This window comes from Ptychodera flava, chromosome 16 (assembly GCF_041260155.1).
Source record: "Ptychodera flava strain L36383 chromosome 16, AS_Pfla_20210202, whole genome shotgun sequence".
Taxonomy (NCBI): domain Eukaryota; kingdom Metazoa; phylum Hemichordata; class Enteropneusta; family Ptychoderidae; genus Ptychodera; species Ptychodera flava.
Window position 1 is genome coordinate 25,361,493 of NC_091943.1, and position 17,767 is coordinate 25,379,259.

The 17,767-nt window shown below is 36.8% G+C and overlaps 1 protein-coding gene across 1 annotated transcript in view; it reads left to right on the forward strand.

Annotated features, from left to right (window-relative positions):
- The first annotated feature begins 260 nt into the window (after positions 1-260).
- LOC139113951 (EGF-like repeat and discoidin I-like domain-containing protein 3) overlaps positions 261-17,767 on the forward strand; it is a 30,217-nt gene continuing 12,710 nt past the window's right edge. Inside the window, exons 1-4 of the mRNA XM_070675426.1 lie at positions 261-511; positions 14,510-14,804; positions 15,929-15,996; positions 16,589-17,056. Of these exons, the coding sequence (XP_070531527.1) occupies positions 442-511; positions 14,510-14,804; positions 15,929-15,996; positions 16,589-17,056 (901 nt within the window). The 5' untranslated portion in view covers positions 261-441. The remainder of the gene's footprint in view (positions 512-14,509; positions 14,805-15,928; positions 15,997-16,588; positions 17,057-17,767) is intronic.

Genomic DNA, 17,767 nt, shown 5'->3' on the forward strand with positions numbered 1-17,767 from the left:
GTACATGAGACTAATATCATCCATGTTGATATCTGTTGTCTTGATACCTTGAGTTTTCATGATGGCGCTGTATTTAGATAACGTCAGAGAATGTGTCAGCCAACAGTTGCAGGTCGGCGCAATCAGAAAATTGATATACGGCTTCAAATTATTCATAATGATGCACAGTACGGTTGTGAAGAAATGTGACGTCAATGGCACAGTCACGGTGTTCTGCAATACCCAACCCATGTGACAGCGCAACTCCTAGATGAGTGTTCATAAAGCATTGGTGCTAGCGGGCTGTGAGCATTGCTTGTATTCAACTAGTACCAATATTATACTCCACAGAAAACTGCAGGCAAAGAAGTATGCATTTATGAAAGCAGCTATCGAAATATTTCACAAGAGGTGTTGAGGCAGACGCTGCTTGAAGTCTTGCCTCAAACATTGTCGAGCGACATGGCACCGAAGACTGAGCGTCTTTCCATCGGACCAACAGTCATATTTCTCAGCATTTGTTTGCACAGTGGTAAGTCCGAAAGTTTCGTTATTTGTTAAAAAAGACATTTTCCGACATTTCGGAGGTATATTATACTTGGGCACCTGGTTGTTCTCTGACAGTTTTTGATCTAACCCTATAAAGAAAATTGTAACGCCTGTTGATTCGTTGGATTTTGTAAGACTTTGGGCATAAATAATTGATTACTAAGTGCCACATCGACAAACAGGAAAAATTTGCCGTTAGCGTCCAGGACTGTCATCACTCTGAGAATTCTGTTAAAAATGCACTACACTACGTGTAAAGGCACGGTAATTGAAATTTGTGAATGTTTTTGTAAGTATTCGCCCTTGGTCCAGCCACATCCAATATCCCATTTTCTCCTCGTGTATTGAAAACATCGATCGTTACACACCGCTCTACGAACATAGGTAATCATGAAAGGTGGGTGACCGGCTGTTCGTAACGAGCTGCCAGCAACTGCATGGATGAACTGAAGTTCATATGCAGCGCTCATAGAAGGCTGGCTGATGGCACTTATTAAGATCGAGGAACATATTTTTGCGCTTTACGCATAATATTCTCCTACCTGTGTTTTTACCAAATTTACTCATTGTATAAGTCTTTTTTTCCTTTGCTGCTTTGTTCTCCTTCTTTCGTTTGTTGTGTCTTTTCTCTTCTTCTGTTTTGTAATCCGTGTTTTTGTCAATTGTTTTATGTTTATATAAATAAATAAAAAAAAATTTCAAAGAAAAAAAAGTCTTTTTTTATCTAATTTGAAACCCTTCGTAACAATCTGCCTTGTAAACGTTCTTATCGTATCGGATAGACACCCTTCAACAATTGTTAACTTAGTTCCCCTTCACGTCGACTCACTACATGTCTTTCCATGATTTAATTTTAAATCAAGGGTTGATTGATCCGTCCTCAGCGTTTTCCCACAGGGCATTCTCAGTCTTTTTGCTTTTCGAGGTCGATTCAATAATCGAACACGTCGCTTGTAATTTTATATCTATGGCTTCCCTAACTGGTTCGTCGCTATAAAATAGTCCCGATACGGTTGCTCCTTCAATTTCTCCGTCCGTTCTATCGTACCACAAAAACGAAAGACGGGTAATGATTAACGAATTTATTAAATGTTCTTGTAACTTCGCACTGGTTGCTCATTTCAATAGCGAGTACATTATTTTCGATATGATTTCCGGTATCTGAACTCTCCACTATTTGACAGTCTAATTCTTCATGTTTATGGACATTAAAAGGATGAAGAAATTTTTAAGACCAGGGGTTAGAAGCAAGAGAAGGAGCTTAGTCGATACAATAAACGAGCCGTCGAAAATCATGTAGATGACACTTTAGCGGTAGCTTTTCGTTTTATCGATCATCGATACACAAAACCTCTTAAGAACGACACAACTGCGGTCTTCTTCTTCTAAAGTGCAAAGTGTTTAGATGATTGAACATGTTACAGCAATTGCTGCATAGCTTGTAAATCATAGCAAAACAGCCTCGGGGTTTCTTTTCTAAAGGACACTGGCTTAAGTAATTATACATCCTCTGTACGCAGAGTTTAAATCTCTCCGGACAAGGTTTCTTTGTGTTTACTCTGAAAAGCTCAATTTTGTTTTATTTCATCACTTATTTCTAATTGACGATCTGCCTTTTTGGACACTTTATGATTCAAACCTCAGACTTGTGTAAGGTAAAGCAATTATACTCAAATCCATGACGTTATTTCTCCACCTTACACGTTTTTTCTTGAGCATGCATGCTTATGTGAGACTGCAGACGGGTTTAACACGTTGGTGGGTGTGTGTGTGCTGCTGGTGCTATGATACTTGCAGCTGACAATAAAGGAATTGTTCCATTTTACTAGATTACCCGGAACGTAAAAGAGAGATTATTGAAGTTATTTCCTACATTGTATCAAAAGCACTTTTCTTGGTATACTCGAACAAGCAACTTAAATACTTGGTAAGACAGTGAGCGTGTCTGTGATTTGCTACTATAGAGAATAAACCCAGCTTGATTGTGCATGTTAATCCGTCATGCGCAGTGAATTGCCCCTTACGATATCTCAACGTCACCAAGAACAAAGAGTAACCTTTATTCACTATTCTAGAAATTAACACTGATGTGCAAGTGCTATTTCCTGTCAGACAACATATGTTTTACAAAGCCTGCGATGACTGCCTTGACGACCGTAAATTTCCCCAGCTATCATGAATTGTCATTCAACTTTGAGGTACCGAAAACTCGGCATGGGTAGTTTGGCTGAGGCTGAATGAGATCGCCCCCAAAATAGCCGTTGCAGAAAAAAACTTGTCGAGACTAAAAAGTAGTTTGACATCAATCTATTCCCTAATATTTTTCTTCGTTTAGGAAACGAAAATACTTCACAAGTAATTTCCAAGCTGGACGAAGAAAAATATTTGGGAATATGGTCGCGCCAGTAGCTAACTGACAACGCCTGCGCAGTATCAATGTACTATATAAGAATTTTCATCGACGCCCCTATTTTTGACCACTTTTAAACTTTTTTACAGAAACAAATATGAAACACTTAAAGCATTATTTTTTTACTCGCCATTAATAAAGTATATCGCTGCCATTAGCCAGTAAGTGTCTCCACCTCGTCATTGATACAAGATATCGTTACCATTGCGCACCGTCAAAATAGAAAAGAACGAGAAAACTGTGCTGCATTTGAACGAGGACACGCCAAGAATGCTGTGATTGAACTTGCAGACGACGGCGTTCACATTAGGAGCGTTCTATGTGTCAATAACTACATGAAGAAATTGCCAGTTTTGAGACTAAAAAGTTTTCAGCTTGCAATCGGAATTTGGGTAGTGCAGTTGCTACAATTATGATAATGATGGCACGATACGTCCCTTATTAAACAATATGGGTTGTTATCATGGTAAATGCAAAACGTTCTGTACAAACATTGCCATTTATGTCCAACCTTTTGACATATTAAGCGGTAAATCGATACCTGCCCAAGTCTGACAAAGCGTTTATGAACTGTGTGCATCCATGGGTGACCAAGTGAACTGGGTGTTTAAATTTATTGTTTACGCAATGCATAATGGTCTTATGTATATAGCAAGTATTAATTCTATTTTAGTCCTTATTATAAATTAATACCATTCTTGACAATAATAGTCGACTCTTCATCTTCAGTATAAAAATATTTCTAATCTTAACCTCTGGTGTGACATCAAGGGCTGAGTCCTATGTGATATTATACTTATCACATGCAGAAGCCAAGAAGACGTTAGTTTTAAATAGTTTTCCATAAAGATTCCGCGTATAAACCTTTGAACGACTTTTGAAGTTACATCAATACGCCATGAGCAAATTGTCGATCATTTCTAGCCGTCGGTCGCATGAGCGTTCATGTACGGAGCAAATGCTAGAAGACCTCTCGGTCTACACGTACATTGCGCGAACTTGAAGTTATACACAATTTCAAAGATAGCTTTGGTCTAGAAATTTACATATGACAAAGTTGCGCTAGTTTTCGAAATAAAAAATCGATTGGATCTCAACGACGCAAACACTGGTCTTTCCAGCAAACCGTGCTCTAGGATCCAACGCTAATGTGACTAGCTTCGAGTTCGTTGTTTCCGAACATTATACACGTAATTCCTTAGGAATATTCGGGCGTTACACTCACGTGATTTCATTGTTTAGTCAGGTGGCTTAGCACAAAAAACAGCAAGATCGTTACACGGATGACAAAAGTGCCAAATTTGCTACAGAGGTTCACATATGTGTGTAGATCAAAATTAGCTATTGCTCCAAAAATTTGGGCCACCAGAAAGGCTCGATGACGTAATAAATTAAAAATGGCCGCCATAATTATTTGCTTAAAAGTGGTAAAATACAGTTTATTCAGTCAGGTTTCACTATTCTTGTAAATAAACTGACCCAAACATTCTCAATTATAAATAAAACATTGAATTGACGCAAATTAATTATTATGATGACGTCATAAATCCAAAATGGCCGACCAAATTCAAAATGTCCACCGTAAACATTGTTTAAAAATGTTAAATCACTGTTAATGAGGCCTGTTTTCAGCATTTTATCACCTGAACTGAAATGAACACCCCAAATTACAGACAGAACAGATAATTGATGTAAATTTATTATTAAGATGACGTCATAAAACCAAAATGGCAACCGAAAGTTACAAAATTGACGGTTAAGAAGTTTACTATGCTTGGTACAATAGCTCATTTACGTGACAAAATGATAGTATAAAAGTAATGTACAATTTGTATTAATATTCCATAAACTTAAAATAAAAGATAAATGTATCAAAACTTAGCCAATAAGTTCAACACAAGTAAAAAACTCTTATGAGATTATTGATTATTAAAAATTGTTCGTGTTTGAAAAATCAAATCAATATAAAGGAAATGAAGGCAACTTCACACACTGGTTCTACCTTTGATTGTGATACGTTATAGTGGGTAGATCAATGTGGTTCGGTGATAAGGAAAATGGTGAGAAACCAGTGAATCGATAGTGCTTTGACCCTCGTAATGTGACCTTGGTCCCGGAAATAAGGTTTTATGTTGGTTATTCCTCCTAGCGGCGCGTTCGGGCAAAGTGGGGTCCCTTCTTCAGTCACTTGAATGGTTTTGTATTCCCACATGCTCATTTTAATGGTAGCCATTGTTCATCAAAGAGAGATGCTAAAATCATAATGTTTTGGTCAGATTTTTGCGTGAATTGTTGCTCAGACCATTCTTTTGTACTCTCCTTGTGTTTGAATTTTGCTTGAAGGAGGATATATTGTATGTTTTCCTTCCTTTTGTACGTTATTATAGGCTTTCTGGAAAACCATGGCCAGCGTTTAATCGCCCTTCATAATTTTCCAGATTCTTATCACATTGTTTGATTAGGCTGGTTTTGATGATTGTGCTGATAAGTATTTTGTTACATCATTACTCTTACTTTTGTTAATTAAGGATAGCTGACGTTTTATTACATTCTTTTTATACAAGCTATGTCTTTCTTTTTGTAATCTCTTTGTTGAAGATTTTGCGTTGAGAAATTGACCATTTTATGAAGTCCATATTGTTGTTGCATGTACATATCTGAGTAATTCACCTTCAATGAAGCATTTGAAAGTCGGTGGCAGATAACTATCGTCAGATGGTTTTGTGTGGGTTTTAAAATTGAGCCATCTCTCTCGATTGCGTCAAGGTATGAGATTTTGTCGATAGAATGTTCAATTATGAATTCCCAAGTTGAACGTAGAGAACAAGGTGTTGCACTCCTCGACAAATGTTCTGAATGTTAGAAATTGATGTTCGATTACTGTGTAAACCATGAACATGTCACCTTTTAAATTTCCATACGAATATTTGACCGGATTTAGGATTTAATATAACTTTCTCCGTTTCATGGTATGTGATATCAGCTATTTCTGGTGAGCCCATACTGCATCCATAGATTTGTTTGTATTTTCCTCAGTTGAATAAAATATGTTTCGTTTGAGAATAATCGACAGTAAGGCTTCCATGTACATTGATGGTGGTTTTTTTGTATTATATCAGTTGGCAGGTACTGTTTCAGAGTCCAACGCTACGTTCGCTGCATTTATGGCTTCATTTTTGGCATGTTTTTCTACATTGATATCACGTCTAATGTTACCAGAATAAAGTTTGCTTGTGTTTTTAATTGGTTCTAACTTGATAATAGAGTTTTTTGTGTCCCTGACATATATAAGTCGTTTTGGACGATTAGTTTTATGACAAAGTCTAGAAATTCCGACACTTGTTTTATTTGGCTCGAGCAGCCATTTCTATTGAGACGTTGGGTGATGATTGTTTCTTCTGCTTTGGTTTTGTGTATTTTTGGCAGGAGATACCATCGTGGTGTACAAATTATTCTACTTATGGGAATGGGGAACTGTAAATCACCTCGTCAATTATCTTCTTGTCGCAGATAAATGATTTCGTATACAATATCCACTGTATAGTCAATGTCGCCAAGTGGAATAGTGAACATTTCGCAGCTGTCTATAACTTTCTTTAATGTCATTTATCTTATTCACAATTGCTATATGTCTCATCCTTTGTTGATGGTTTCATTGAGATTTTATTATTTTTAGACAGATTGTTCAGGGCAGTCTTTTCTGCCAGAGTCATGTTCTTTCTTAATTGGGTTGCTTCGAGAGAGTTTTACAATTTTTGGTTTTCTGCATTTAGTAGTGTCGAACATAGACTTATCTCAGAACAGATGACTGATTGATTGATTGATTGATTGATTGTTTCTCATGATATCGCACAATCTCATGATGTGAATAAATTTGTTGATATCTCATGCGACAATTTTTCTGTGTAGGCAATCCGGAGGGGGAATAAATTTCAAGCCTTTGTAAGGTTTGATTCGAAGATTGTTGATGACTCTGAGAATCTTTCTGAGTTCTTATCTTTGTTTAAACTTCCATTCTGCTTATGTTCTTCCTGGTGTTTTTTTATGTTTTTATGTTTTGGGTTTATAAACAGCTAAACTCGTCTGGTCACTTTTTTGCAGTTTCCTTCACCTTTGAATTCCTAACCAGTCTGGTAAGTGAACAACGAAAGGCAAAGACGCTTTTCATGAAATTCACAAAAGCTTCAAAAAAGAAAGCTAAGCTAGATTCAAAAAGCAAAAAATAGTCTTCTCTTTGTTCATAAAACCCTGACCAAACGGTCTTTTTCAGGCCGGCACATCCTCCAAAAAGAGAACTACTGTAGCACAAAACTATGTCACCACACATGGAGACATAAAAATCCAAGAAAATTCAAACGAAAAAGGCTTCTGAAACAAAGGAAGCAAAAGACCAAAATCACAAACATTAAACCTTTTTTCAGGGCCAAGGTCACATGACCAGGGTCAAGGCATGTTTTATTCACCGGTTTCTCGCCATGTTTTTCGTTATCATGAAATCACATCACTATTGATCTACTCACTATAACGTAACACTTTCAAATGTAGAACCGATAGGTAAAGATGCCTTTATTTCCTTTATATTGGTTCAGTTTTTCAGACAGAGGTCATTGTTAAAAATAAATAATTTCATAATAGTTTGCAATTTGTGTTTAGCTTAACTTATTGGCTAAGTGTTAGTACATTTATCATTTATTTTGAGTTTATGGATTATCAAGACAAATTGTACATTACCTTTAAACTATTATTCTGTCACGTAAATTGGCTATTGTACTAAGCACAGTGAACTTCATAATAGGTCATTTTGTAATTTTCGGTCGCCATTTTGGTTTATGACGTCATCACAATAATGAATTTGTATCAATTATATGTTTTGTCTGTAATTTGGGGTGTTAATTTCAGTACAGGTGATAAATGCTGGAAACAGGCTTAATTAACAGTATTTGAATATTATCAGACGATAATATGGGGGATATTTTGAACTTGGTCAGCCATTTTGGCTTTATGACGTCATCATAATAATTGATTTGCATCAATTTTATGTTGTATTTGTAATTTTGGATGTTTTGTGTCGTTTTTTTTCAGAAAATACTGAAAACTGCCTGAATTAGACGTATTTTACCATTTTTAAGCGTTATAATGGCGGCCATTTTGAATTTATGACGTCATCGAGCCTTTTCGGTGGCTCAAATTTTTGGAGCAATAGCTAATATTGATCTACACATATATGCGAACATCTGTAGCAAATTTGGCACTTTTGTCATCCGTGTAACGATATTTTTGTTAAGCCACCTGACTAGTTTGGATTAATATATTTATGGAACGCCGACACTATAATATATAATAATGTATAAAACATTTATATGTTGTAGGTAAACTTTAATATATCAAGCTCAAACGTTAATATGATGTAAATAAAACGTTTATATGTTGTGGGTAAACAAAGCGCAATAAGCGGTTTTGTCTATGGCAGTAGTAGGGCTGTGGTGGAAGGCCTGCGGCCGGGAAAACACACACGCAGCCCTGCCACGCAGAGCTACTTTTTTATCAGCGAATATGATGGGCCATACACTGGAAAGAATCGGTCTTGGGAACCTCGCACAGCGGTTCGCTGATGAAAAAGGAGCTCTGCGTTTCCTGGATAGGCCTTCCACCACAGCCCTGCTGACCTGCTGGCCGAAAAATGCAGAACCGCTGGTTGCGCTTATGCCTCCGATTTGCAGTGCGCAACTGAGTTCTCCGCAGAAAACAGCATATTTTGAATCCAAAATCATTACCGATCGCCGTTTTCGAGCACGCTCAACTTGTCTAGCTACACCACGGTCCCTCCACCGTGGGTACACGATGTACTGAGCCGCGCTTTTAAACTTACTCAAAGCCCACTTTTCTCTCTCTATGTGAGGGTACAATCCGTACCAGCCGCCATTGTGAATCTCCTTCTTTCTGAAACTGCACCGCCGCGCAACAACTACATAGTACTTGGCATAACCGTGTTTGACCATATACATAAACATGTGAGCGCATATACATATTAACGTTTCATAGACGTCATATTAAGTTTGGCTTAATATATTAAGGTTTCTCTACTAGTATAAACTTTTTATCCACAACATGTTCAGGTTTAAGCTTAACATCTTAAGGTTTACCTACCACATATTAACGTTTTACTCATAACATATTAAGGTTTGCGCTTAATATATTAAAGTTTACCTACAACATATAAACGTTACTATACAAAGTATACAAGCGTTTGCGCTTGATATATTAAAGGTTACAACATATTAATGTTTGCACTTAATATGTTAAAGTTTACCTAAAATATATATATATATATATATATATATATACACATATATATATATATATATATATATATATATATATATATATATATATATATATATATATATAATACATTTCATACATTTTATACAAAACATATAGCGTTTGCGCTTAACATATTACAATTGAAGAACAGAAGGTAGTATCGGCGTTCCATAATTATTGTCGAAATGTATGAAAATATTGATTTCATTTAACGACTTTTGTTGCTCAGCGTGCGGCCTGGACGCAGCATTTGACCAGCTTTGTTGCCGCGGAAACTTTTTTATCTACCACATGAAAGTATTCTCGTGCGTGGAAAGTTCCGGCGGCGGTGTATTCTAGATTACTAATGGCGACGAAGGTAAATCACAAAAACTCTGCGTCACAATTTGCCAAGTGGATGTATTTTGTGACCGAAATATTTACGACTAATTTTTTACGAAATTTTCACTTTAGGCAAAAACTTTGATCGTGGGAAAAATACGGGCCGCTGTGTTGTTTGTTTACATTGACGAGCAAATCGAAGATCGACACAAAAAATGTTCCGACGCACCGAAATTGATGACACAGACGCGGGTTTTCGTGACGTGGAACGACGAGAAAATAGCTCCTGTATTTTTGACAAGAGATGAAAAGCTTGGCTTGTGCATGTGATAGTAGCTGTTATACAATAAACTAAATTAATACCACGCCAGGCAAAACAGGCAACTGACTGTTCCATTACACACTACCGATGAAAGTCTGTCCATTAGTTTGTCTGCCTCTTTCTGTCTATCTCTGTCTGTCTGTCTGTCCCCCTGTCATTCTTTCTCTCCTTATGTATGTCTGAAAGTCTTTGTCTGTCTCTCTGTCTCTGTCTGTGTGTGGATATGTGTCTCTCTTTCTCTCTCTGATTCACACTTTGACCATGGTAATCACAATGCTACCGTAATCATAGGTAGTATACCTCATGGTACGTATGACTTAGGTGGCGCTACACCCAACACACTGCGTATTTTACTCAAATATCACTTTTTTGCAAATATTTATTCAACTTTAATACATTTGTTAACCCAAGATAAAAATATTGGTTTGGTTTACCTTTTAGCTTGTCAAGCAGTCGTAAGTTACGTGATAAAGAAGTGTTAATTTATGAAAATGTATGCAAATCACCCAATTTCCCGGCTTCTTTTTCCTCCCAATTTCAAAATTTCCAAAGACTTTAAATCCGCTTTGGCTGGGTCAAATTTTCTGAACTTTTCACATTATGTTCTTTAAATGCTATATAAAAATACCTTTTCGTTTGGCAAAAAAGTTCTAAAATATTGAATAAGAGGCATTTTAATTTTGCTAATCGTCATTTTAATCACTTACTTTAAGTGTCAGTCTTTCAAAACTTGCTATTTTTGAATGATGACAGATAATGCAAAATAGATAGTTGATTTTTTCTACATATACTCTTCTTTCGAGTGAAATATTACATTTTAGAAAATAGCAGCAAATTTTTGACTTGAATTAATTTGTATCATTAATACCAAAATTGAGGATTTTTGTCCCAAATATACACCCTTTTCACCCTTTGAGTAAACTTCTGCCACCATACTAAACTTTAGCGGCTCTACTTTTTGAAAATATATAGTATGGGGGTTTCCTTGATATCTTTGATGAGAAATATTGCTTTGGAAAAAAAAAACTGTGTTGGCAACATGCAGCACCACGGATTTGCTCGATTGACGGAAGGAGTATCCCGGTAAGAATGCATGCGTATACAGGGAGAACATCTGTTCTTGTGTATGTCTCGGTTTCCATTAGCTTTACATGCCTTTGGCTGTACCGGGTAAAGTTTCACTATCGCTGTGATGAACCCGTTGAGAAAGATAACATCGTACTCGATGGAAAGTGTGAAAGATACATCCGATAGAAACCGCTTGTGATGGAGCAAGAAAGAATCATTTGCGATATTAAAACTTAAGCCCAAGGAAAAATCGTGTTTATTAATATTACTGGTTGTAAAATATCGAAAGATGTTCCGTTCCCAAACCCAATCCATGTTGACATTTAAATTAAAATTTTCCAAACGGCCTCAATTATTAAGCGTTCGAAGCTTCTTTTGTTGTATCGCACTTTTTGCATGAGAATTTCAATTATGCCTACTTCGACGGTCGGCGACACTAGGATTGGTTGTACAGCAAGTATACTTTTGCCTGGAAGAATTTCCCATGAAATCAGAAAATTTTTTATTCATCGTCTCATTCTCATTGTAGTCGGAGAGCCTTTGAAAGTTTAAATATTGTATCACTTTTGAGCGAGTTTTAGTTCTGTACTTGATGCAATGCGGGTTTTGAGTACCATACCCAGACTTTAATGAGGATGGCATGATTTATGAAGTATACTAACAGGAAAAGTTCCAACCGATTATTCTAGTTAAGCCGAAACAATGTGAATAGTAGAATTTGACACTAGATCACAAAACGTCCATTCTGTCTGTGAGTGTGGATCCGTTGAAACGCAACAACAGACATTCGATTTGACTTACGCACTTAAGTGTCTGTTTCAGTGTATATCGTCTACTCGCCATTCTAACCAATTGCAATCCTACCCTAACATTTCGATAAAATTTGAGAGAATTTTTTTGCGATGAAATTTTACATTATTATTAAAGAATCTCGAGACGACTCGCACGTTTGTCTCTCGTCGCCGTCAGAGTGACATGGAGATTCCTCCAACATACACACAGAGAGGCAAAAGAAACACACACGAGAAAGCAAACAAATGAACTAATCCCCAACACTGCATTGCATAAGCCATTGGCTAGCTCTTTATGTAAAGAAATAAGCAAATCAACTGCACTGTCTTAATCTGCGTATATGTCAAAGTCAGATGACAAGTATGTGTTTGTCTTTTGATTTCACAGGAAAATCCTCCGGCCTCGTTGCTAGTCGAAGTAAAATTTTATAGGTGTATAGACTCATACTCACAGCCGTATTTACAGCGAGTATAGCAATAGGCTTTACTTTGTGACTGTACACAATTGACTGATCATAGACCCAGTAAAATGGCATGGCAGTCTCGTTGAACAAGACTTTATAGTCTACATGCAACTTACACAAGGAAGATGTTCGTTTGTCATCAGGAATATTCCCAATTCAAGTAATAGTTAATTTCAAAATCGAATGTTCGTGGCTTGCTGTATGACTTAATGGATGGGGAAGTTTTCAATTAAAAATTTTGGCTGTGTGAGGCTTCATTTCAGAACTGTATGACCCCATAGGTGACCTTCAAGTTAAAATTGTGCCTTGCAGATTCGGATCGGTTACAGCATAACGTGAAACCGACTCATCTCATGATGTCTTCTTGTTTCATGAGAAGTGAAACAAAAAAATAGATATCGCCTTCTCAAAGTAATGTGCTCATTCTGAATCAAGAGTGTTGTATAATTCAAACAACGCAAATTCTGAAACTGCATGAACATGATTAAATCATAGATAGAAAGATATTCCAAGAAACAAGTTTTAAACTAAGATACATGTTGTGTAATGCATGTGTGAACTAACAACTATAGCATGCTGCGTGAAATATGTAAATATAATTGTAACCCCAATTGTAATATCACGAAATGGGGTCCTTTTTTCAATCAACAAAGATAAACATTTTGCAAAGCTCTTCATACAAATAAATACAACTCACGTCAATCATATCGGCACATGACACGCCGATGTGCATTCAAAAGAATAAATTGCCTGACAAACAGAAAGCACCTCGCCTCATCTGATTATCTCCTAAAATTGATTTAAAGCAATTACAAGCGTGTCTTGATGCATTCGTAAGGCTTTACCATCTCTGATTTTCATTAGAAAGTAACTCACATACACGCCGCTCGGCAGAAATCAATCAGGCCGCTTTTGGCCATGTTGACACGCATTTATCTCAGTGTAATAAGCTTAAGGGTTTAAAATCTTCAAAGAGTTTTTACGAATGGTGGCAGCAACACTTTGATGGAAAATTGATGAGTAAATCATCTCCTCTAGAATGAATAATTTACGCTCTCGAGTTTTCTTTCCTAACAATCCAAATTTTCTGTATTCATATCGTTTTATACACCTTTAGAATAAAATGTAATGGGAAGCGTCACTGGATAATTATTTCACCATAAGGAGATTGCACCTTCTCGTGGTGATTAAAGGAAATTGCTAGAAATGTATATGCACTCATGTGACATGCCGTTATGGTAAACATCCAGCTAAAAGCATTTTATCATTTTCCATGTGCCCTAAATTTGAAAACCGTAAAAATTGAAAGTAGCATTTCTCATAAATAGGTATCCTCATTTCAAATAGTATTTATTCTTCTTTAAAAGTGTGATAAATCTATGATAATCCAAATTACCCAAATGAAAAACTGTGGGAAAAGTTGTATAGTGGTGTATACAGTATTTATTAATACTAGAAGGTAGACGTACAGGTTTCTTTCGCCTCGAAATTGATAAACTTAAACTTTTGCCCAAGTTTTCCTCAAAAAAACTTTACACCATTACCTTTTGAAATCTTTTGCGTCACCGTACAACATTTGGTACAAGAGAAATAAATTACTCAATATTTTAAGACACTTTAAAACTCAAAATGACCTCCATAGTACCTGTACTGATCTATAGAAAGAAAAACATTTTCCATTTTTCAAAAATAGGCAGGTGAAAACATTATTTACAGTAACTCCATCAGCTTAAAAATGAAGCCCTATGAGTGGTAGATCAATTATGTATTGTTAAAGTTTGAGATTCCAAATTTCTGTTCCCAAAGCGACCGAAGAAATTTCGCGCCTCAAAATTGAAAGACTTTAACTTCTACTCAAACCTTCCTCAAGCAAAAATTTCAACCATTCTCTTTCACAATCAAGAATAAAAATCCGAGATCCCTCTGTAAATTTTGGTACTAGAGAAACAAACTCCCCAATATTCAACGACATTTGAAATCCAAAATGGCCACCATCCCTGTGTAACCTCTGTGGGGGAATGAATTTCCCTATTTACACAAAAATTTTCATTTACCCCGTAAGCTTCAAATGAACGCCCACGAGTGGTAGGTCGAATCAATATTGTACAGTAGCGAAAATCGGCATATCTGTCTGCGGGGCGCATTTTACCTTAATATATATTGTACAGCAAATTAGAATCAGTACATGCAAAAATGAAAAAAAAATAACGTTTATGAGAAGAAAGAGTATGGTTTGTTTTTAAATTTATATTGAGGAGGTTTAAATAATTACTTTACCTAGTTGCCGCAGCTACCCGCTACCTTTTTGTCAGCGATACGTTGCCCTGGATCGACGCGAAGGCCAGTTGTGAAGATCTTGGCGGGCAACTCGCAAAGATCGAAGATGAACAAACCAACAACCATATGGCAAGCTACTTGCGCTCCCATCGATTAACCGGTGACTATTGGTTTGGGGCGAATGACCTTGAAGAAGACGGGCACATGGTTTATCCTGATGGTACAGAGCTGACGTACCAAAACTGGTATCCAGGGGAACCGACCAACTTTAGGAAAGTGGAACATTGTGCACAGTTGTTGTGAGTATCAAGCAGATAATGTGTTTTAAAGTGTAAAAGATTATATTTCACGTATCATTATGTGAGGATATTACTTTCTATTTTATAAATTATTTCCGCTATGGTCTAATGGAAAGCAAAACACAAAATTTAGAATATTTACATGACACAGAATAGCCACACACAAAAGCATTCTTCCCTAAGACACCGATCGCTTTCACTTTTTAAAATATAGTCGAACGGTCGTCGGCACTTTGCTGCATGCAACAAATAGTCGTTGCTGAAAATAAACTAAAATAGTTAAATGATCAATGCACTAAAGCAGTCTTATTCGTATAACGCTAGCACGGCCATCAGCTTATACTAAGCTGCAGTAAAATTTCACGTTATCTTAGAGTGAATGTTTATAAGTCTGCATCAAAGGTGTAAGGGCTTATACACCACTTAAGGTTCTCCTAGAAAAAGCAACTCTGATTTTGACGGCTGGTATTGTGCCATAGACAGTTTCTTTCAGCAAGTACATGTAGGTATGAAGACCCCTTGTCAGTATGGACACTCTTCTAGTTTCTCGATTATATGGTTCAACTGCATCCCGAGAGCGCTTAGGGAAAAAACCCCATATAACTTGATTTCGAGAAAATTGATGCATTCTTGGCTTTTCTTTGACTTAGTACCAAAAGCTGTATAGTCAAAATGACACTGGCTTAAGTAGCTGCTACGCGATTTAATGTGTATATAGACATATTCTCGTAATGTCATGAACACCGAAAACAAAACCGAGTTTTGTGAGAAGCCTTAGTGCTGGTGTTGAACGTGATTAAAGAATTTAAACATTGTTAAAGGGTTTTGCACATTATGTTTAGAAGCAATGGTGAGACACCGCTGAACATTAGCAGTATTTCTACACATACATATACATACATACATACATACATACATACATACATACATACATACATACATACATACATACATACATACATACATACATACATACATACATACATGCATACATACATACATACATACATATATACATACCATTTTTAATACAAAAGTGTGAATTGAAAAAGAAATCAGTCATCTCACTATTGTAACAATCCCCGTCAACTGAACAATTTTTCGATGTGCCTGTATGATCACAGTGAACGGGAGAACTATATGTGGAATGATGCCATATGTGAGATGTCCTCAAACTATATTTGCCAATTGGGTGAGTATGCAATCGCATATTTACAGTGTCGTAGAAGTTTTAATTTGTTATATCAAATGAATTGGAGTATGTTTTTGTTTCCTATAACGATAAATGGAACAGGGAGAGATTTAAAAGTTTTGTATGTGTGTCGTCGTACCTGAACCGAAACCATTTTCGATGGGTTAAAAATGCGTGAATTTACAGATTTTCTTCCCGCGTATACAGCTATGTAACATGAAAGATATATTTGTTCATTTTAACGTTGCACAATCATCTCTGTTGATACCGTTGCTAATTAGTGATACCTTTCAAATGGTCTTGCTGTTAACAGTGCCTTTAGTAGAACAAAGCAAAAGACACGGCATGTTTTGAGAAAGGAGAGGTGAACTAGCACATTTTGGAAGGGGTGGTTGATTTAAGAAATAAAATTGACGGAGGAAAAAGTTTTGTTGACGGACTGCTTTTGCAACACGGTATACGACATCAAAAAATATTCGAAGCCCGGAAAGGGAAAATTGCTTTAGTATATAATACTGACCATCCTCCCTCCCAAGATTTAGTGGTAATCTCCTCGTCTTACCAAAAATGGATTTCCTTTAATATCTTCTAGAGATTTGTCATCTTGAAAACATATTCCCCCTCATCGCCGGAGAAAACATCGACACTCAGGAAACAGTGGTGCTGAGTTTGGAAAACGCTTTCAACTGTAACGCCCAGGTAGTTGGTTGGGAATTCATTTCCTCCAACGTTGGTGCCTTTCAGGTATCAATTCTTCAACAAAATGTGTCCAACAAAAACAGTTTTACCGCAAAGAAGCAATACACCTTGTCTACAATGGAAGTCGGTACTGTGTACCACTCTGTCCTCGAACAACAGGATTGGACTGTCGTCCGTCCAGGCGACGTTGTTGCTATCTCATTTTCCGGACCTGTTCCCCTCTCCTGGTCCACTGAGAATGGCACTGGTCACGTGATCCTGACAGACGGAGAGAGATTGGTACTTGAACAGAATGGGGCGATAAACGTGGACGGCTTGGAGATGACATATCGGAAATATCCCATACGACCAGTTTTACAAGGTATTGAAAAAAGGCTATAACAACACAAAGACAATAATCCTTAATAGGTAGCATACATCTTAAACTTTTAATCAAACTTTCCTCCAGATAACATTCAAATATTCTCTTACCAAATCAGGATAAAAATCAAGGGTCACCGCACAAAGTTTAGTACTACAGAAACAAATTACCTAAAAATTACCGAGATGTGGCTGCCATCCCCGCGTAAACTTTATGGGGAAAATACAATTTTCTATTTTCGAAAACCTAGGATGGTCAAAGAATGTCTTAATCCAACAGCTTTAAAGTGGGCCCTGATAAGTGGTAGATCAGAAACGTGTTGAAAAAAACTGAGAATCTTAATATATGTCCCCGAGGGGCACACTACCTTTAGGAGAATGAAGCCAGTCTTCCTGGAATACCTTCGATCCGACACAATTATGGTAACATTAATGTAGTTACACGATCAGGTTACTTAGAAGGAAAATATGTGAAATTTAGAGCTTTAGGGACTTACTTACAAAAAGCAAGCATGTGAATACACCCTGCAGTATGCATCACTAAATGTTTACTCTGGTCCCGCAAATCTTCTTAAGATCATAGGCAAAACCCTCTATCGATTTACAATATTTTAGGATACTGTTGCCTAGTGTTTTGAATTAGGGAAGGCAGCTTAACCAACAGTTGTGATAGCCTTGGAATGGCATATGTGGAGGCTGTTTAATTTTTTGT